The sequence below is a fragment of the Benincasa hispida genome, chromosome 5 (genome assembly GCF_027475165.1).
Source record: "Benincasa hispida cultivar pf3 chromosome 5, pf3_genome.v1.1, whole genome shotgun sequence".
NCBI classification, from domain to species: domain Eukaryota; kingdom Viridiplantae; phylum Streptophyta; class Magnoliopsida; order Cucurbitales; family Cucurbitaceae; genus Benincasa; species Benincasa hispida.
In genome coordinates this window covers 1,920,541-1,943,163 of record NC_143482.1, presented here as the reverse complement: position 1 = coordinate 1,943,163, position 22,623 = coordinate 1,920,541, and the positions used below count along the sequence as shown (strand labels likewise).

The 22,623-nt window shown below is 31.9% G+C and overlaps 2 protein-coding genes across 6 annotated transcripts; one reads left to right on the top strand and one right to left on the bottom strand.

Moving 5' to 3' along the window:
* Positions 1-2,711: 2,711 nt before the first annotated feature.
* Positions 2,712-6,751, top strand: LOC120078050 (Phototropic-responsive NPH3 family protein). Of its 3 annotated transcripts, none has more exons than XM_039032236.2 (4): positions 2,712-3,214; positions 3,994-4,060; positions 4,299-5,471; positions 6,019-6,751. In XM_039032236.2, the coding sequence occupies exons 1-4, from the start codon at positions 3,138-3,140 to the stop codon at positions 6,550-6,552; spliced, it is 1,851 nt and encodes a 616-aa protein (XP_038888164.1). In that variant the 5' UTR covers positions 2,712-3,137; the 3' UTR covers positions 6,553-6,751. The 3 variants fall into 3 exon arrangements, with proteins under 3 accessions (XP_038888164.1, XP_038888166.1, XP_090169946.1); XM_039032238.2 differs by having other exon boundaries at positions 3,053-3,214; positions 3,901-4,060; XM_090313820.1 differs by lacking the exon at positions 2,712-3,214 and adding an exon at positions 3,381-3,900.
* A 1,365-nt stretch (positions 6,752-8,116) lies between these two features.
* On the bottom strand, positions 8,117-10,335 carry LOC120078782 (cytochrome b5, seed isoform). 3 transcript variants are annotated; one of them, XM_039033088.2, is made up of 4 exons: positions 10,006-10,335; positions 9,377-9,460; positions 8,602-8,668; positions 8,117-8,493 (listed from the first exon to the last, which is right to left on the bottom strand). In XM_039033088.2, the coding sequence occupies exons 1-4, from the start codon at positions 10,087-10,089 to the stop codon at positions 8,243-8,245; spliced, it is 486 nt and encodes a 161-aa protein (XP_038889016.1). In that variant the 5' UTR covers positions 10,090-10,335; the 3' UTR covers positions 8,117-8,242. The 3 variants fall into 3 exon arrangements, with proteins under 3 accessions (XP_038889016.1, XP_038889018.1, XP_038889019.1); XM_039033090.2 differs by lacking the exon at positions 9,377-9,460; XM_039033091.1 differs by lacking the exons at positions 9,377-9,460; positions 10,006-10,335 and adding an exon at positions 9,791-9,999.
* Positions 10,336-22,623: the final 12,288 nt, after the last annotated feature.

Sequence of the window (22,623 nt, the reverse complement as noted above, 5' to 3'; positions counted from 1 at the left end):
TTAATATATGTCTGCCATGTTCTAGATTTTAGGGCTATGAGATGAAATTAAATAATTCAACAAAATTGATTAACTTAAATCAATTTTAGTTCGTTTGAGTATGATATATCATAGTGGTTGTATTACTGATTTTGTCCTTAAACTTTCATGTTTGTGCCTAGTAGGTTCTTGAACTTTTAAAAATGTTAAATAGACCTGGAACTTACATTTTCCTGCATTCTTCTCGACCTACCACATTATGTACTTTTCTTGAACCGCTTCTAAAAGTGAAGACTCTTCCTACAAACCAATACGGTTACTCAAAGCTAGATACGCTTAATTTAGGAATTTATATGATTGATCCAACGAAAAGGAAAGCGTGCCTATTTAGTAACCTTCGATTTTTTAAAGTCTTTCTTAATCATAATTTCATATTCTCAGATCTCTCATTCGAATGTGATCTCGGCTCATTCTCTAACCATTCTAAACTCGAGCATTACATAATAAGTCCCAGCATATTTAGCAATTTTTAAAACTAAAGAATCTACCATACATATAATTAAATTTGTATTTAATAAAACATTAAACATTGAATTTTGGTCTAATAATATGTTCGTGAATTTAATTTATTAAAAAAATGTTGAACGTTCAAATGTTTATCAGATACATCAAAGCTACTTACGTACTTACTAAATAATTTTAAGAGTTTGAAGACCTATTAAGATTTATTCAAATTCATAAAATTTAAATTTTAAAATTAAGATTGATTCAATATAAAATTTTAAATTTACCTCAATTCATGCAAGTGTTGACGTAGTCACAATATAGACTTTGTAAAATCAACTTATGAAAGGAAAGAAATTTTTAATTTGGTAATGATTCGTGTCTAAAAGAAATTAAACAATAATAATTTTCATTCAAGTCTATTTTTGCCCTTTTCAGAAAAAATTATATATATATATATATATATATATAGATCTTAAATTTTATAAAATTTCATTAATTAGTTTGAAGTGTCAACTATCAAATTGATGTTACCAATTAATCAATAATTACAACATATAACTAAGAAGCAAAATTACAACCACAATTATAATTTTAACTATCAAATCAAAGCTTATGGCTATGGGCCTATACTTTTGGTGGAATTTCCCTTTCCAAAATATGTAGAAATAATTTTAGGAGAAAATTAATAATTGGACTAAATTACAAAAAAAAAAAAAAAAAAAAAAAAAAAAAAAAAAAAGCTTAACTTCTTAATTATCCTTTTGTATACAAAATCACATTTTTTTAGTTGTAATATTAATCTCGACCATTTATAAATGTTTTATAGCTATTCTGGGAGTAAAAATCAAATAAAAATTTTGAATAGAAATGAGGACCTACCATGAGTCTATGGTACCACTGAAATGAATGTGATAGTATTTAGGTCTCAATTTTTATTTTAGGTTTCGACAATATTATTATCGATTCCAATTTTCATCAAACATTCTAACAAACTTCTACTACTATAATAGTTTTGAAACGTTTATGAAATAATAATATTACAATGTTTTAAAAGGATTTAGATATTTTTTTAAATGGGAGAAAAGTCCTACTTTTTATAATTTAGTCTAATAATTATTATACAAGTCACTTGATAATTTCACGCGTTTTCAATTTTTAGATCACATTTGATAACGCTTTCATTTTTAGTTTTTAGTTATTGATGTTATATTTATTTATTTCTTAATTTCATTATTATCGAATCGTTATCTAATTTATTCTATAAAGATTTGAATGCATAGTCAAATTATAAAAACAAACCTAACTTTTCAAAAACAATTTTTTTTTTTTAATTTTCAATTTTTTTAAAACTTTTAAAAATATAGGTAGAAAGAAAAAAAATATATAGGTGGATGTAGTATTTGTGCAAGTAGGGATTTTCAAATAATCTGACAACCCAATTCGGACTACCCAACTAAAAATGTAAGGGTTGGATTGGGTTAATTTTGTTATTGGTTTGCATTGGGTTACTTTTTTCTAATTTTTGTTAAGTTGAGTTAGGTTGTGGGTTGGCTAAAAAAAATTTGGGTTTACCCAACCCAAGCTGAATTTTATATATATTAATAATATATATACATATTTGTTTAAGGTTTGATTACTCTGTATTCATTACTTTGTGATTTTTTAATATTTTCTTTTAAAATTGTCGTGATATTTGTCTTTGTTTAAAATTTGCAATAAATATTATAGATATTTGATATTTAACATTTGAATTTTATGCGATTTTAGTTATTAGTCGTTGTTGTATATAAATTTACATATTTTTAATTAAAAAAAAAGTTATAACTTGAATTTTAAGGGTTGGGTTGAGTTGAAGATTTTATTTGGGTTATTTGGATTGTCAACCTAATCAACCCGAATTTTCGTGTTGATTCTAAAAATATGTTCAACCCAACCTATATACACATCTAGTGTTAATTATAAGGTTGACTTTTAGTTACTCGCTCTTGGGTAGGCATGGTAATAAGTAAAGTTGGAGGACCTAAGTGATATTTTGAAATTCTGGATGGACAAAAAACAGAGATGAAAAAGATTTCTTTTTACAGTTCATAAGGCTGAAGGAGAAGAGTTTGAAAATGAGATCATAATTTGTCAAACTAAATAACGACTTTTTTCCCGCTCATTTTTTTTAATTATTTATTCTTTCTTTATCGATTCTTTGATCTCACAGTTTGGAATTGATTTTTGACTTTTCCATTCAAAGATTGCAGATTTTCTTGCCCCTTTATCGCGCTTGTTTGCCTGCTCAAACAGGGAGGAAATGATCACAGAGAAAAAAGAAATAGAAAGGAAAGGAAAAAAACCCCAAAAAGAAGGCACAAAGTTAGTGAATCTAGTAAGGTTTGATGGGATTGCAAACAATTTGTGGAGTGTTAATCAAAGGCATGACCCACCAATAAGGTCCCATTGCTTTGGACAATTGCAATCTATTGATTTGCAAAAATGCACTCCACCTGTTTGACGACAATGGCCAAAGAACTTCTTCACCTTTCCCCAACTGGGTCTCTATCTCTGTCTCTGTCTCTTTACACTCTCTGTTTCCCAAACCCCACCATCGATTTTTTTCCCCTAGTGACCTTCTACTTTGATCTCCCTCGGTTCATTTCCTCCGAATGGACCGAACCAACATGCTGCAGCTCCAGCAACAGTTGTCTCTCGCCAAGTCTGTGCGCCACCGTTGCAATGAATGGTTTGTTTGTTTGTTTGTTTGTTTGTTTGTTATCTTTGATGATCTTTTGGTATCTATAGTCATTAGCTACCTCTTGAGTACATGTTAATTTAGATTTTGTGCTGTTGTGTGTACTTGCTAACTTGGGTTGTTGGTTATATCCTACTACCTATGGTGTAATGCTGCCATTTTGGTCATTGTTCTTTTGTACTTTCTGCTATTCTAGCCCTTCAGGATCTCTGAAATTTTGTTATGTGGGTGCTTGTTATTTGGTCTAAATAGTTTTTTCTGGTCGTCCCTTGAATTTTGAGCTTGGTCTAGATGTTTTGGATTGGAGTCCTTATCTGTAATTATTTTTTTATGTCCTTGTATATTCTTTCATTTCTCTCGATGAAAGCATGCTTTCTTACAATCCCTTGAATTTGAATGTTCTGAGGAGTCGACATGTGCTGGTTTTCACTGAAGTTGGAGATTTTCTATGCAAGCAAGTTCTGTCCTGTTTGGGATTTGTTTATGGTATATCAATTGATGTCTCACCTGGCTCTGGCTTCTGAGTGTTTTGAGATGATCTATATGCTGCTTTGATTGACTGCCATCTCTAGCGTTGGTTTGTTGACTACATGTTTGCTATATTGAAATTCTAGATATATTTTGGCTACACAATGTTGTTTACTGTGCCGTGTGCTAAATATTTGTGGAAACTCTAGGTGGGTGCTAACTGCTAATTGATGATGATTATCAATCCTCTCAGCAAATGTAAGCATTTCTTCGTTTGAATAATTGGCTATTGGTTCGTGTAGGATTTTTCGTGATGTTCCTAGCGATATTACAATAGAAGTGGCTGGAGTGACATTTTCCTTGCATAAGGTGATACTGAGAACTTGAATTATTTAGTTTCTTAGTGTAGTTTTCTGAAAAATGTGTTCTCATCCTGCAAAAATTCGTTGCAGATTAAACTTGTAGAGACAAAGCATTCATGTGTAATTGTATATACAGAAAAATCCATTAGAGTTTTAGATTATTTCTTGAACACATGTTCTGCCTCTGCTAGCTCAAATCAATAGTTCCTAATGAATGTCTGGTTTAACTCGATTACTAAATGCAGTTCCCTCTCGTCTCTCGAAGTGGGCGGATTCGAAGGTTAGTTGCAGAGCATAGAGATTCTGACATCTCGAAGGTGGAGCTTCTCAATCTACCAGGAGGGGCTGAGTCTTTTGAGCTGGCAGCAAAATTCTGTTATGGGATCAACTTTGAAATTACTCCGGGAAATGTTGCTCAGCTATGTTGTATATCTGATTATCTTGAAATGACTGAAGAGTTCTCAAAGGATAATCTTGGTTCGCGAGCTGAAGAATATCTCGAGAGCATCGTCTCCAAGAACCTTGAAATGTGTGTTGAAGTGTTGCAGCAATGTGAGAACTTACTCCCTCTTGCCGATGAGCTGAAAGTAGTTAGCCGCTGCATCGATGCAATAGCATCGAAGGCTTGTTCAGAGCAAATTGCTTCAAGCTTCTCACGCTTGGAGTATAGCAGTTCAGGGAGACTTCACATGAGCAAGCAGGCCAAGTGTGATAGTGACTGGTGGATTGAAGATATCTCTGTTCTTCGTGTCGACTTGTACGAAAGAGTCATTACTGCCATGAAATGTCGAGGGGTTCGTCCTGAGAGCATAGGTGCATCCTTGGTGAATTATGCTCAAAGAGAGTTGACAAAGAAATCCAGCTTATGGAACCCATCTGGCCAGACAAAAGTTGATTTTGTTACAGGGTCAAATGGTCAAGAAAAAATTGTTGTCGAGACAATAGTCAGCCTTTTGCCAGTTGAAAAATTGGCTGTTCCAATCAATTTCCTTTTCGGGCTTTTGAGGAGTGCTGTGATGCTTGATTGCTCTGTTGCTTGCAGACTCGACCTCGAGAGAAGGATAGGATCCCAGTTGGATATTGCTACTCTTGATGACCTTCTGATTCCATCCTTCAAACATTCAGCTGATACTTTATTTGATGTTGACACAGTTCACAGGATTTTGGTAAACTTCTCTCAACAAGACGATAGTGAGGAAGAAATGGACGACGCCTCTGTTTTTGAATCGGATAGTCCTCGTTCGCCATCTCAAAGTGCATTGTTTAAAGTATCCAAACTAGTGGACAACTACCTTGCTGAAATTGCCCCTGATGCAAACCTCAAGCTTTCAAAGTTCGTGGTCATTGCAGATTCCTTACCTTCACATGCACGAACCATCCACGATGGATTATATCGAGCCATCGATATCTATCTTAAAGTACGTATGTGCATCTTTTTTCACCATCATGATCTCTTTTCCTGCAGACTAAGTTTGAATTGAGTGATAACTCTGGAAATCAAAACACTTGAAGCCAAAAAGCTTCCTCCCTAAGTTAGAGCATCATTGGAGTAGATTGGACCAACCATTCATGACTGTTAAAGGTGACTCTTGTGTATATAAGTGTATACACCATAATTTGGCCTTGTTAACTGGGTTTGAAGAATACTTTTGTTTGGTTCTAACTCCCAAAGGATGGTCCCGTTGGCTAAGGTCCACGGCCTCTAAGTAATACCTACTCAGAGGCGGCCGTCTATTTGAATCTTCGAGTGAGCTTAATAAGAAAAACTCTTAGATGTCAAATTAACTTAGGAGATCTTTGTGACCCTTTGACAGTCCGCGAAGAAGATTAAAGTTGAACCTCTTAAATCGGCTATTCTTCAATTCTTCATGGTTTCAATATCTCACATGCTGCACCAAGTTCTATAATTGTATGTCTTTTGATGTTTTCATTATGATTGAATGATTTATTTTTGGTTTACCACAGGCTCATCAAGGTCTACCAGATTTAGACAAGAAGAAGCTTTGCAAACTAATAGATTTTCAGAAACTTTCACCGGAGGCCAGTGCTCATGCGGCTCAAAATGAGCGCCTTCCTCTCCAATGCATGGTTCAAGTCCTGTATTTCGAGCAACTAAGACTTCGTAATGCATTGTCGAATTCTTGCGGCGACGAAGACTACAAACCTTCGCATCAGTCGTGGCGGATTAGCAGTGGTGCATTGAGTGCAGCAATGTCTCCACGAGACAACTATGCATCACTTAGACGAGAAAACCGCGAATTAAAACTTGAACTGACACGGCTAAGGATGAGATTGAATGATCTCGAGAAAGAACATGTTTGCATGAGGAGGGACATGCAGAAGTCCAGTTCTCGTAAATTCATGAGTTCTTTCTCAAGGAAATTTAGTAAAATGAGCTTGTTTCGGCATAGCTCTTCAAGAGGTTCGAGTTCGCCATCAAAACATTCACAGAGGACAGATTCTAAAGTGATTGAAAGAACATGTACAAGTGCAGAATAGTTCCAATTTACATCACTTGGTGCAATGCAGAGTCTCTTTTCTTTGTTAAGTATAATGCAAGTTCTTCCTTTTTTTCTTTATTTCAATCTACTTGTAACTTGTAAATGATTACTATTGCCAAGAACTCTTCTTTGTTGATGATGTTTTTGGTAACTAAATCTCAATAGTATTGAATGTTATAGACCAACTTTTTCTTAAAGGTTCAACATGCTATTGTTTGGAATGTTTCTGTTTGGAATGATTCTATCACTAGATTTCATTTTTTGATTAACATTTCAAGAATTATCTCAATAATCCATAAAGAACAGTTTCATCATCACAAACTCAATATGATTTTATTTGCTTCTCTTTTTCCTGCCCCTTTTTTGCATTTTTATGGGCTATTTGGACCACCAACTTCTTAAGTTAATATAAACAATTCAACTGAAGTTTGCACATGTATCGAGTAACTCTTTTTTTTTTTTTTTTAACTTTTCACATTTATCAAACAACTTCATTTTCTCTTCTATCTCTACTTTTTTACATTTTCCAATTAATTTCACTTTTTCTTTTTTTTTTTTCACTTTTCACATTCACAATTCTAGACCTCAAACAGAATCTTACTAACCCCAACATATTAATTCCAAACTTTTATGGATTATTTGAGATAATTTTTGAAATGTTAATATAGACTTCTTGCCTTCTTTAAACCATTTCATCGTCATTTTTAATCTAATCTCAATCTTCTAACGGATTATTTTAAAAGAAGGTTAAAATATTATTTTGGTCCATATACATTAGATTTCATTCCGTTTAGTTTTTATATTTTTAATTATCTTAATTTAATCTATGTACTTTTAATAAGTATTAAATTTAGTCATATAAAATTGATTTTTATTAAATTTGATTAAATAATAATAAATTTCATGCAAGTATGAATATATAAAGTGAATGCTAATAACGATTTTTTTACCGGAAATTTTTATAAATAGAAAGATCCCGAAAAATGTAAAAAATTTTAAATATTTTTTTATATTTAAAAAGACCCATTTTTTCTTTTTTGAAAATCAAAATAAACTAACATTAGACTATACTTTAGAAAATTGGGACAAATGAAAATATTGGGTCTAAAATTGAACAAAATCCAAAATACGATGATCAATAGAATATTTCAACTTTTTTTTTAGTTTTCAATTTTGCTCTACATTTCTTCTAACACCTATAACTACTTAAAAATTTTCTGCTTTAAATGTTCTTCACTCAATGGTAATTGGCATGCATTCCTTCTTGAAATTAGAGATTCAATCTTCCCTTTCATCGATTGTCATACTAAAAGAAATGTTTTCTCATGTAGTTTTCAGGATCAAGAGGGGGAAATGAAATAACAGGTGTAAGTGTACAAGTACGGTACACATGCTCAAATTTTATTATGTCTCATCTCCTTGGGAAACTAGAAGTCAGTGCATTAATGAAGTTCAAGGAGAAAAAAACCATAGAAGAAATGGTCTTTACTCCCAATAAATTTTTGCAAGCAAACAGTAAACAACAGAAAGTAAGCTTCAGACTCAGAAAGACAAGAAGAAAATGCTGAACAAAGGAAGTTGACATATTCTTTAGTGGCATCATACAACAAGTTTCAAGCAAAGTATACTCATTGGAACAAAATGAACCAATTTTCAAAAAAAAAAAAAAAAAGATATAGTTTCAATGTTTAAGTTGTTTTGGTATAGAGGTGGATGCCAAAAGCCAAGCCCAAAATTATCAGGGGAGCAAGAAACTGGAGGACCTTGATAATGAACTCTGGTGTCTTGTCTTGGTTGTATAGGGGTTGCTTTGGAGGAGTGTACGTTCTTTTTGCAGGAATAGTTGAGCTATCGATATCGCCTACGTAAAATTCTTCCATCATTGCTCTAGCAGCGCTACTGTGCCCAACGTCGAAAAAATCATTGGTTGCATCCTTACCTGTAGATAACAAGATTTCATCATGTGAAGAACCACCATTGGTATTTTAAACAAATCTTATTAGGTGCATATTTCAGTGAAAAGTTATAGTTGTTTGTTTCTCCATACCAACTCCTGACAACAAGACTTCATCACCACCAGGATGGTCTTCTAGGAACTTTGTTACATCATACACCTGTTGGATTAAGGCATGAATTGAATGAAAATGATACTAAACAAAACTTAATCAGTAATATACGACTCCATTTGGTTTTCAGTTTTTAATTTTTGAAAATTGAGTCTATGAACACTCCTTCTACCTCTAAATTTCTTGCTTACTTATCTACTTTTTACTAATATTTTAAAAGACTAAAAAAAATAGTTTTTAAAAACTTGTTTTTTATTTTGGAATTTGGTTCAAGTATTTAACTTCGTAAAAATTTGAGAAGAAATAAGATTCTTTTTAAAAACTAAAAATCAAAAGCCATGGTTGCCAAATGGGGTTTAAAAGACATCTTTTGTGGAGCTAAATAATCATTCATACTGCTCCATAGTTGTCTCACCACAAACAATATGCAGCCAAGAAGCCTGGATGCAAATCTGATATGGGAGAAAGAGGAGAACAAAATTTTAAGGTAAGAGAAAAACATGTAATTTTGTTTGCCTACCAGTCTACCACAGAAATTAAAAGTAAACATCATATATGGATGGGAAGTCAAATACTCTTAAACCAGAGAGCTTGAACAGGTAGATTATTATTTAATGAAAAACCTGACTTTCATTGAGGCATTAAAAGAACGAAAAGGAAGCCGAACTACAAAGGGCTTTAATTATGTAAAATGATACCTAACCAATAATTACAAAAAAGTCTAGAAATAAAGGAGAATCTAGCAATGGACCAGACATCGCCGGAAGAACTCTCTCTTTCTCTTGCCAATTCTATTATTTCTCTCGCTTCACGAACCCAAAAATTCGGTGAACAACTTGTCTACATACACCAAAGAAAGACTCAGAAGCCCAATTCAGGATCAAACAGAACACAGAACAGTAATCTCATTAATGAAACTCAATCAGCCAAAATCAAATAGATCAAGTGGAATGTTTAAACATATAAGCTAAAAACAAGAGAAGGATAAGGAACCCATCAAAGAGAAAAGAAGAGACAGTCCAGTCAAGTAAAATGAGACCTAGCCAATAATAATTACAAAAAAGCCTAGAAACCGAGGCTAAAGAAGATACAAAGAATCTAACAACATCGCTGGAAGAACTATCTCTTTCTCCGGAGACCCACAAAATTCAGTGAAACTTGTCTACATACACCAAAGTAAGAGTCAGAAGCCCAATTCAGGATCAAACAGAACACAGAACAGTAATCCCATCGATGAAACTCCATCAGTCAAAATCAAATAGACCCAGTGGAGTGCTAACCATATAAATTAGAAACAAGATAAGAATGATCCAAAAAAGAGCAAAAAAACAGAAACCCATCAAAGAGAAAAGAAATTGAAGGCACATTGACAAATGTTCAAACACCTTATCTTCAATGATCAACCAGCAGTCGTTGCGATTGTCATGAGAGGCAACCTCAGCCAAAGAGAAGACGGTGCGGCCGCCCATGGTCGGAGATTGAAAGTGTAGTGTAATCTGAGAGGCAAATCTGTGTTGTTTTGAAGGTAAAAGGGGGCGAAAGAGATGGAGGTTTTGAAGGGTGATGGTGGGAAATGGGGTTGGTAAGACAGTGAATCTAAAATCACTTTATTTCTTATTGAGCGTTTGGGTAGGTAAAGGTAAGGCCGATGCAATGCCATTCTCATACCAACCATTCTTCCCTTTTTCTTCCTTTCTATTTTGCTTCTTCACAACAGTATGTTGATATCCATGGATATTTTTTTAAAAAAAAATTTAAAAAAATAAAAAATAACATTTTTTTTTTATGTTTTATGAATTTCTTATGATAAAAATAAATTTATTGATGTTGAAGCTATAAAAATGTAGAAATATTATTAAAATATAGACATATCGATGAATATTTAATATTTCGATTGGACTATACCTTTTTTAAGTGGTAGTTGTAAATATATCATATAACACAATATAAAAAAATTGCAGATATAAGAGTTTATTAGCGATAGAGTATCACAGATAAATTTTGTTATTTTTATATATTTTTTAAAATGTTATTATATACTTAATTATTAATTCTTAAAGTATCATCCATTACAACTATCTTTCTTTTAATTGCGGTCTGACTTTGTTAGTTCAATTAGTCAATAATAATAATGCATTTTTTAAAGAAAAAAATCTTCCTTGACATGTTATATATATGGTGGTTGGACCACTTGGTTTGGCTAAATGATTGCAACTTTGGAGAAAAATTTTAGATTTTTTAATCTTGAGAGTACATTTATACAAGACATTTATCTTCGAAAATATATTTTTTCAATATTAATGGACCCCAAATTATTTTTAAAAGATAGACATCGCTACCAATAAATGGAAGGACTATACATACTTCTGGTACTAAAAAATTTTCTGTCCAAGTAGGTTTATTCTTAAATGTCTAAATTTAGTTTTTTGTAATTTTAATAAATCTCGAAATTAGTCATTATAGTTGGTTTGAATTTAATTTGTATCGAACTTGATTAAATAATAATTATTAGTATTTTCAACTTTGTCCTAAAAAAAATATTAATATTTTCATCTAAAATAAAAATATGTGAATATATTTCTAAAATTTATAGAGAGATAATTAAACGAAAATTATTTTATTTTAATAAACTAAAAGTAAAGACTAATTTTAAAACGTGTGATAATACAATAATTAAATTTAAATATTTAAAAATATATTGACTAAAATGAAACAAGATTCAAATGCAATGACAAGAACGATACTTTAACTTTAAGTATTTTACATGTTCTTGTAAATTTTAGTAATGGAATATTTTCTCCCTATAAACAAAGAATTTGTAAATATGAATTTTTTTTTTTTAAATCTCATTATTAATCTTTTTCATTATTTCTAATTTGTTCTTATTTTACAATGCTTTTCGATATGTACACTTTACTTCATGTGAGAGCTTCATTCCGTTTCAGTTTCAAATCATCTAATATGTTTAGGTGATATATCAATAATATACATGACAATAAATCAAGAATAGCGAAGGGATTTTAGTAATAATAACAATAATAATGATAATAATGGTGGATATTAATAGCACACATTTGAATAAAAACTTTTTGTTCCCCCACTTTAGTATTAAAAGAAAATCATGTCCCTTTATTATTCCATTTCCATTGCTAGTTGTACACAAAAACATTAAAAAGAAAAAAAAAAAAAATTGTAACATGGGGTTGCTTCTTCTTCATCAACACCACCATCATAATCAACAAAATTTATTAAATAACATGAGTTTCATTTCAAAATGACAAATCCAGGAACTTTGTATCAAAGACACAAATTCATATAAAAAGTTTTTTTTGATGTGATTCTTAAATTTTGAAAAGGTCTAATAAATTTCTAAATTTTTTATTTTATTTTTAATAATTCACGGTGCTTTAAAATGCATTTAATAAGTTGTTGAAATTTTCTATATGTGTGTAATACTTCCTTAAATTTTTTATTTTATATTTAATAGGCCCTTTAACCCATTTTGAAATTGGTTAAAATCTCGGGTTTCTACATAAAAATTGGACATAATATTACATTAATGTTGGAAACTTTCAATATTTACAAATAAGTGGCATTATATAGACATTTTTATATTATTTGAAGATTACCATAATAACCTTCCAGTATTGACATATATATTTATTCGAGATACATAATAATAAAATACTAAAAAGGAAAAAATTGTCCAGAAAATTTGTTATTTTTAATTTAAATAAGTTTCATTTTTCTACACCATCTTTTTTAGAAACTATTTTTTCTAACATCTTCCTTAGATGTTCTTAAATGGAGGAATTCACATAATAAAAATATTATTTTGTCTCTCGTTTGAGTGCCTTCAATTTTATCTTTATTTTAAACACATTTAAACCGGAAATTTCAAGATTTTTTTTTTTAATAATAATGAGAAGAAAATATCTCTTCATATATATATATATATGGTGTTTCTTAACAAATATAAAAAATTGTGTTGAATCTTTTTTTTAATAAAATATTTTTCCTTTAAATATTATTTTGTATAAAAACTTTTTTTTTAATTTACTCATTCTTAGTTGCAAAAGAAATATATCAACGGAAATTAAGGATCAATTTCTGTAAATTTCAAATTCAGATCATGATGTAGACTAAACTATAGATAAGTTTAATAATTATTAGTGAGGCATTTATGGTATAATAGCAAATGAAGCAAGAATAGTGTGGTTCAAATAAGGAAAAATGTATTTATAAAAAGAAAAAAATATTATAAAAATAAATAGATGTTCATTGTTTAGTGTTCTAAAAGTCATGTGATCAATCTTTATGTTGTCCATGTGCTTATAATTATTCATGTTTGGTGTTCATGTAGTAGCAACTTATATGTCAATGTTCTATTCGATGGGATGGAATATAAGACCACATCCTACTTGTCACTTCGCTTATAAATACTGTCATTTGGTGGATCTTAAAATAACACACATTGGTGAGAATTCCACTTCAAATTTTCACTAAATTTTCACATTATTATATTATATTTTTTCCATATCTGTTGTGCTCCTCAATTTCATAATAAGCACCTGTTGCTTCCATTACTGAGTCCAAAAGGTAAGTCGATTTTTTTCTCTTTATTATAATAATAAATTAATTGTTATTGTGCATATTTAGTACATATTAAATTTCTAATATAAATACAATATTTTGTAATAATGTTGTCATGAAAAACCTTACAAAATTAGAATTCGCAACCGTTGATATTAATGACAATAATTATTTACCATGGGTACCTGATGCCGAAATTCACTTAGATGCTATGAACTTGTGAGGAACAATTAAAGAAGAAAATACAACATTCAGTGAGGACAAAACCAAAGTTATGGTTTTTCTTCGTCATCATCTCTATGAGGGATTAAAAATTGAGTATCTTATAATAAAAAAATCTCTGTATCTTGTAGAAAAAATTTGAAAGAAATGTATGATCATTAAAAAAAAATAGTTATTCTTCCTAAAGCTCGTTATGAGTGAATGCATTCAAGACTATAAGATTTTAAATAAGTTATTATAATTCCGCATTATTTAAACAAAATTGTTGTTATGTGGAGAGAAAATTATTGATGTTGATACATATCTCAAATAATGAGTTATTTGAGATATGTATTAATTACAATTCCACGAGAAAACATTTTTTACATTTCATATCTCAAATATGCTCTACAACAGCAATATCGAGAGAAATGTTTTAAACTATATTCTGAACTAATTTCATGTCTTCTCGTGGCCGAACAAAATAACGAGTTATTGATTAAGAATCATGAATCTAGACTAACTTAAACAACATCATTCCCTGTGAATGTTAATAACCATGGTCGAGATCGTGGTCGAGGTCATGATCGTGGCAGAAGAAGAAATTATTATTATTATTTTCATGGTGGTAATTTCAAAAGAACCACACAAAATGATGATCATAAAGGAAAAACTCCACAAGATAAGAGTTTAAAGAGTGTTGAAAATAAATGTTTCCAATGCAGAATGACTGGGCATTGGTCACGTATCTGTTGTACGTCAAAACACTTAACTGGCCTTTTATCAAGCCTTCCTGAAGGAAAATGAGAAAAATGTGGAAGCAAATTTTGCATACCAGAATAATGACATATTTGACTCATCCCATATGACAAATTTGGATGTGGTAGACTTCTTTAAACCTCCCAAAGAGAAGATAGGCACAGTTGATGGAACTTCAAGCGTTTCTTTTGACTTTAAGAATATCTAACCTTAATGTTGTTGTTTTCTTTTACCTATCTTCATGTTTTTTTAGTAACTTTTGTATATTTTAAGTATTGTTTTTCTTATTGTAATAATTTTCTTTTAGTGAATAAACATGGATCATTTTCATATATTTGGTGATTAAAAAATGAGCAAAAAAAAATATATGTCTTACAAACAGTGCAACTACACACAATACTTACAAATAAAAAATACTTGTCCAAATTGACAATGTTGAAAATAAAAGTAAATATAATATCAAGTTCTGCAAACTTGATCGAAGGTTTTGGAAAAGCAAATATTATTTTTCCTAGAGGAATAAAATTTACAATTGACAATGCATTGTTCTCTAGTCAATCAAAGAGAAATCTCATAAGTTTTAAAGATATACGTTGCAATGGTTATCATATTGAGACTGATAGTAAGAATAATGTGGAATATCTATATATTATCTCTACTGTCTCAAATGAAAAATGTATACTGAAAAAGTTGTATGTTTTATCTTTTGAATTGTATTATACTCATATACGAGAAATTGAAATATATGCAACAATGAACTTGAAGTTCATGATCAAGATATATTTGCTATTTGGCATGATAGATTGGGTCATCCAGAGACTATAATGATAAGAAGAAATTATTGAGAATTCAAGTGGACACTCATTGAAGAATCAAAAGATTCTTCAATCTAATGAATTATCCTGTGATAGTTGCTTTCAAAGCAAATTAATAATTAAACCATCCACAGCTAACTGTATATTGGACCATCACCAGATTCTTCGATATTGATCATATTTCAATAATTGTATTGGGATTATTGAAGGTACACTCATATATCGGTGGTAGCATCTAATGGAAAGCATAATTGTATATTGGTCGAAAGAGTATTACCAACTAAAACATATAATTGTTTGTGATTTTAACATGTGGTTTATAATATATTTGGGTTGAATGGGAAGTTATCACTTATAAGGTTAGGCAGGTTGTTCCTTGAGATTATTTGAGATACACGTAAGTTGGTCCGAACACTCATGAAAAAAAAAAGTAGAATAATGTTAATTTCATTTGGTATTTATTTCTAGGTTAAAATAACATTTTGGTCTCTAAAATTAAATTTGTTCAATTTTGGTCATTGTACTTTTAATTGTCCAATTTTAGTCTTGTACTTTCCATAAATCCTAAATTTAGTCTCTCAGAGTTAATTTTTACCAAACTTTGTTAAATAATAATAATAATTTTCATGTAAGTAAATATAATATGTGAATATGTTTTCAAAATTTATAGTAAAAGTATTAATAGATAACTTTTTTAATAAAAAAAATAACAATAAGTTAGTAATGAAGACTAAATTTAAGATTTATTGAAAGTACATAAACTAAAATTGGACAACTAATCTACAATGAAGTGTTTTGAAGTTCGTCCAATTTCATTCTCTATATTTTATTTTTATTTGTGGATTATAGAATCTACACGATAATATTTTTCTATAAAAATAACGAAGTAAATCCTTACTAATAGAAATAAAATAAAGATAAAATATGGAAACTGAAATTGAGCAAACTTCAAAGTATATGGATTAGATAATTTTATTTTTATTTTATTTCTATTAGTAAAGGTTTACTTCGTTATTTTTATAGAAAAATATTATCTTGTAGATTCTATAATCCACAAATAAAAGGATACTTAGGTTGTTGTAGAGGTGAATTATACTATCCACGTGAAGAAAAAGCATTTAATCATAGGCATGCCTATATAAGAGCTGGAAAATTGAGAGAGCATTTGTTCTTTTCAAGTCTTAAAATTTTAATTTAGATATTGAAAAGTTATTCAAAAGTGGATAATTGATCAGAAGTTGTGTTTGTAAGTTTAAAATTTTAAAATAAAAAATTAAAATAAAGATCTTGTTCGATGACTATTTGAATTTTCGTTTTTAAAAGTTAAATTTATAAATAATGTTTCTATCTATGTGTTTTTTGATTTATTGTCAATTTTTTAAGGATGCTTTCAATATCTAAATTAAATTTCGAAAACTTGAAAAAATGATTTAAAAAATATGTTTTTAAAATTTGCCCATGAATTCGAATGTTTCCTTAAAAAATTGAAAATCGTAGTAAAAGAATGATAAGAAAACAAAACAAACTAAAAACCAAATAGGATGGGTTTAGGATACTATTGAAATCCCTTCGTTTGTTCAACAATGAATTAGGCTTCAACACCCAATTTAACACCCCTCTCATAATCATCCCAAATACAATTCTTTAAGGGCAAGTATTAGGAGAAATCGGTTTAGTTTTATCGATTTTGGGACAATTGAGAAGAAAGAATCTAAATTGATGTCCAATAAAAGAATAAAATCAATCGATTGATTTTAATTCGGTCCGATTATTATCGGTTTGATTTTTTATTTTTGGTCTTTTCTTTTTCTTTTTCTTTTCTTCTAATTTTTCATTTTTATGTTGAATGAGTCCTTTTTTCTCTTTTTCAAATTATAATTGAACTTATTTCTTTTTTTATAGATTGAAATTGGATGTTCTTGTTTATTTTCTTGGCTTTATTCTAAATAACAAACATACATGTACCATAATAATAATGGATCTTTTTTTTATAAACAACAAATATACATGCATCACAATAAACTAAAACTACTGAAATAGACCTAAGGTTAGAATTTATTTTTAATAGTATATATATACACTCGGTTTCGTTTGGTTCTTATTAGTTTTCTAAAACCAATCCAAACCAATAATTTTTTGTTTTCTCTGATTACAAACCAAAGATGTCTAATTTTATACTTAAAAAAAAAAAACAAACCATCCCAACGGATCAGTTTGGTTTACATTAGATTTTTTTTTTTTTTTGTCACACTCCTAACTACACAATTAGCCTATTGCAAGCCCAATTTTATCCTAATGTCAATTTCTCTAAGAATATTAGTTATGTAACCATCTTGGATTAGACTAGTGGTAGTGGAAACATTAAAAAAATAAAAATAAAAGGTCAAAGGGCTAAGGGGACATAGGTTCAATCTATGATAGCCACCTACCTATGATTTAAAACTAAATGTCATAGGGTTCAGGTATGTTGTTCCATGAGATTAGTTGTTGATCCTTCGACCTCTAGTTTTTTGTTCAAAAAATAATAATTTTAAACTAAATCGAACTGAACGAATGCTTCAATAAAAATAGAATTGATTTGATTCAGTTAGATTATGACAATTATTTCAATTTGGTTGGTTTTAGTTTTCATCCTTAGTTTGGGGATCAAAGCTGTGAGCTCCACTCATTGTTCGACCTAAGGAGTTTGTGGGGAAATTTGTGCGGATGCCCAAATTTTTTGCTCCAAAATGTCAAATGACCCATTTGTAAAAAATAATGTCAATTGACCCTCTGCTTACGTCATCACGGTATGAGATTACATGAATTGCCCCTGATAATCGTCTCACTCTCGCTACTTGGATCTCGCTTTCACTGTCTGTCTATCTTCAATTGTGATGAGATTGTTTGTCACTATACGATTGATGTGACAATTTTCACGATATTTGTCTACAACTTAAAATCGTTAACACGTAACTAAATATGTAATGGTGAATTCTTTAAAATCTAAATTTCATTTGAACTGCCATTTTGTTGAACGGAGATTTATTGAACGAGGTTTTCCAGAGCAGAGTTTTTCGGAACCAAACGAAGTTTTCAGAATGGAACATACTTTTCTTGAACTTGATTTCGTTGGTGTTTGTAGAAACATGGTCTCAAAAAAGGTATGTAAATAGACATTGTAAATAGCATAACGAAAGGGGTGTGAGAAAGAGCGACAATAAGAAAGGTGGAGAGAGAGAGAGCGACAACAAGAAAGGTGGAGAGAGCGACAGCGAGAGAGTGAGATTGAGCAACAACGTGAGAGCAAGAGGCGCGAGAGCGAGAGAAATTGGGAGCGAGAGCACTTGGGAGCGACAGCGAGAGAGATCCATGTGTATTACTATCTGCTTAATAGAAAAATGTTCTCTTGCTTTGTAGGATGACAGGAAAATGTGTACTAATTTGATACGAAGGTCATTGGGATGAGAACCAAAATTTGTATGTTGGAGGCGAGCTAACAGGAATCGTTGTGCCTATTACCTTGAAGTATAAAGAACTTAAAGCTCACATTTACAGGATTGCAAATGTAAGTTGCTCAGAGTTTGATGTTATTATGAGAGTTAAATATAAGCTTGACTTTGAAGCCCCTCCATACTACATACGGAATGACGATGATGTTTACTTCTTTCTTTGTCGGGACGATCTTTCTAGAGTTCAGCTATATGTAACACTAAAATCATATCACGACGAAAATGTGAATATGAGTCATGATGGTATAGGTGTAAACAGACAATACGAGGCATCATATGAGCTTAATCGAGAAGATGGTGATATTCCATTGTTTATGAACACTCAACTATCAATATTATCAATAGACAATGACAACATTCATGCAGTGGACTTGGAAAGAGAAACTCAATGTAACGGACTTGTGCTTAGTAATGAGAGATCAGCAGGCTTGAATTTTATGGATTTTGGTCCTTCATAAGAGCGTGATCCTTTCGTAGTTGATAATGAAAGATCAGTAGGATTGAATTCTATGGACTCTGGTCCTTCAAAGGTGCATAGACCTATAGTGGTTGTTACTGAGAGATCAGCAGGATTGAATTCCATATCTTCATGTCGTAGAAGGGAATTGATTATGCCTGGTACATCTTCATCTAAGACAGATGTTAAAGTTGATCAATTTTTTTTTAGTAAGAGTGATTAAAAATGATATTCTCTATTCTGTGCATAAACAATAATTTTGAATATAAGATAAGGAAGTCAACTAAGTCTTTGTTTACTGTTAAATGTATAGAGGATAATTGTAAATGAAGTCTTCGTGCAGTGAAAATTCTAGAGTGACATATTTAAGATTACGAAGTATATGCGGCCTCACACATGTTCTATTGGAATTTTAAATCATCACCATAAACAAGCAACAGCTGCGGTAGTTGGTGAACTAATCAAAGACAAGTTTACAGGCATAAGACGTGTTTATAAACCTCGTCACATCGTTGAGGAGATGAAGAAAGAGTACGGCGTAAACATAAGTTACGATAAGGCGTGGCATGCAAGGGAAACCGCTTATGCTCTCGCTAGGGGTACTCCAGAAGAGTCGTACGTTGTTTTACATACATATGATGAAGCGTTAAAAATGGAGAATCCAAGTACAAAGTTTGAAATCGAACTTGAAAATGATGTCCATTTTAAGTATATGTTTATGGCATTAGGACCTTGTGTTAGAGGTTTTTCAAGTTGTCAACCTATGATAATTGTTGATGGATTGCATTTGAAAGGAAAATATAAAGGGACCATGTTGGTCGGCGTCTCTATGGATGGCAACAACCAAGTTTACACACTAGCATATGCCATAGTGGATAATGAAACTGATCGAGCTTGGAAGTGGTTTATGTCGAACTTGAAGTGTGCCATTGGAGAACCCCCTAACTTGGTGTTTGTGTTCGATCGAGCGGTATCTATTGGCAATCCATTCGTGCGGTTTTTCTCACAATATTTCATGGATTGTGCACCTACCACCTAGAAAATAATATTCTTTCCAATTTTAAGGACAACACAATTGTTGGGATGTTCAAGGATGCAACCAGAGCATTTCGTATATCAGAGTTCCAAGCACACTGTGACCAACTACGTACTTTTCGAAATGGTGCAATATCGAAATATTGGGAGGATATTGGTCTTGAGAGTTGGGTGTGTGTTTACCAAACATAACGAAAATACAATAACATGACGTCCAATAGTGCAGAGTGTTTTAATTCATTGACCAAAGAATATCGACAGCTGCCCATAATGTGCTTGTTGAAACTTGTTCAAGGCCTCATCCAGTCATGATTTTATGAACCGAGAAATTATTGGGCATCTCGAACGATGTCACACTCGAACTACTGTAAAAACCAATTAACAATTGAGTGTGACAAGGGCAAACGATATCGAGTTGAGCCGATTGATTGTTATAGGATCCATGTGCAGGATAACCGATTAGACGATATTGTGAACCTCCATACGAAGGAATGCACATGCAAGGAATTTGACTCACTCGATATCCCATGTGTTGCATGCAATTGTGGCTGCGCGAGAACGAAACATGCCCATCCATGGTTTGTGCAGTCCATTCTATAGCGTTGACTCCCTCATGGTTGCTTATGCAGAACCCGTAAATCCACTCGGTCACATATCTGAATGGAAGAGACCTCCGGGATAAATGGAAAAGCATATTGCACCGCCTATAAGAATGGTACAGGTCGAGCAACGAAGAGTATAAAAAATACCATCAAGAGAAGAACAACGCAGACAAATAAAATGTGGTTGGTGTGGAAACTATAGGCATAATCGACAAAACTGCAGTGAACCGCTCACGTTCGGGTGACTTATTGATTCTAATCTAAATGATTCAAATGTCGGTCGATTGTAATTGTTTATGTGCCACTTGTCTTTGTAATTGTTTATATGTCACTTGTCTATGTAATTGTCTACGTGTCACTTGTCTATTCACGAATCCTCAAAATTGTAACATTTTATGTGCTACTTTAATCCTCAAAACTTTAATTTTCTATGTGCCACTTGTCTATTTACAAATCTCTTCAAATGTATCGTTTATCTCGCTCTCTCTTTTATAAAATTAATTAAATTTTTGGCTATTCGTGAAACATTCTAGAAATGTCTCACTCTCGCCAATCTCGCTCTCTCTATCACTTGTAATCCCTTTTAAAATGTCTCGCTTATAGTTTGATTACTAAAGTTTGTCTATTCATGAATCTCTTCAGAAGTCTCGCTTATCTTGCTCTCCCTTTTATAAGTGTAATTAAATTGTTGGCTATTCGTGAACCATTTTGGAAACGTCTCGCTCTCACTTGTAATCCCTTTTAAATTGTCTCGCTTATAAGTTTGATTATTAAAGTTTGTTTATTCATGAATCTCTTCAGATATCTCGCTTATCTTGCTCTCCCTTTTATAAGTGTAATTAAATTGTTGGCTATCGTGAACCATTCTGGAAACGTCTCGCTCTAGCGAATCTCGTTATCACTTGTAATCCCTTTTAAAATGTCTCACTTATAAGTTTGATGACTAAAGTTTGTCTATTTATGAATCCCTTCAGATGTCTCGGTTATCTCGCTCTCTCCCTTTTATAAATGTAATTAAATTGTTGGTTATTCGTGAACCATTCTGGAAACGTCTCGCTTTTATACGAGATCCTATTGTTAATAGCAGGGAACGTTGCCACTCAAAAGAGCAAGGTAGTTGTGCCTTGTATAATTCAGAAGGTGGAGTGAGGGACGACGAATCTGAAGGGGACCAAAACATCCACCAGCCTACTTATATCCCTAGCGAGGATATGTTTCATGATGTGCTGGTAGGTGACGTACGTCCTGAGCCTGAGGAGGAGTGTTTTGTCCCGGAGGTTTTGGGCCACGGGGAGGGAGGCAATGTTGATCCTAGTGTATATTCGTACCTGCGGAGAATTAACAGCTCAATATCGAGCTAGGATACTCGTGTATCGAACTTGGAGATGGACACGAGAGACATGAAAGCACAATTGTCAACTATTTTGTCTCTATTACAGTCTATGAAGGGTTCCACGGTGTTTGAGGCGACGAGGTTTCCCATTCCACAGATAGGCCACGATGCCACCATGTCCCCCATCCCGACTCTATCTCGGTCACTCACCAATCTGTACATAGGTCACCTACCCCACCCGTACGTAGGTCACCTACTTCACCTCCACCTAAGTCACCTATCTCACCTCCACCTAAGTCACCTACCCCACCTCCACCTCTCAATTTATCTGTATAGCTTGATATCACGACCTCTTCTAACACCCTATATCTCGATTCACAGGTATAATCATTATGTGATTCGAAAATTTCTTTCTTCATATTTGTTATTCAACATGTTCACTATTTTGTTATATTTCTGTAGGTTATGGTCGAGAGTAGAAAAACAACACGTAAGAGAAAGGTTGTTGATAAATACACACCTCCCGTCGAACAAAAAAAAAATAACAAAAGAGAAGAAAATGGTTCAACTTCCTTTGGATCGTCCAACTATTAAGTACCCTCTCCCTGGGATACCTACGATATAGTTTAAAGCAACGATCCAATACTCCTTGGAGTATGAGGTTCCAGCTGTTATATTCAAGGAAATGGTGAACTAGATTGCCGATAAGAATAAGGA

Excerpts from the sequence above, each read along its gene's own strand:
- LOC120078782 (XM_039033088.2), bottom strand. The coding sequence starts at position 10,089 with ATGGGCGGCCGCACCGTCTTCTCTTTGGCTGAGGTTGCCTCTCATGAC. Across the intron at positions 9,461-10,005 it reads GGTTGATCATTGAAGATAAG|ACAAGTTGTTCACCGAATTT; the intron begins GTGTTTGAACAT and ends TGGTGTATGTAG. Across the intron at positions 8,494-8,601 it reads AGTCTTGTTGTCAGGAGTTG|GTAAGGATGCAACCAATGAT; the intron begins GTATGGAGAAAC and ends TGTTATCTACAG.
- LOC120078050 (XM_039032236.2), top strand. The coding sequence starts at position 3,138 with ATGGACCGAACCAACATGCTGCAGCTCCAGCAACAGTTGTCTCTCGCC. Across the intron at positions 4,061-4,298 it reads TGACATTTTCCTTGCATAAG|TTCCCTCTCGTCTCTCGAAG; the intron begins GTGATACTGAGA and ends TACTAAATGCAG. Across the intron at positions 5,472-6,018 it reads CCATCGATATCTATCTTAAA|GCTCATCAAGGTCTACCAGA; the intron begins GTACGTATGTGC and ends GGTTTACCACAG.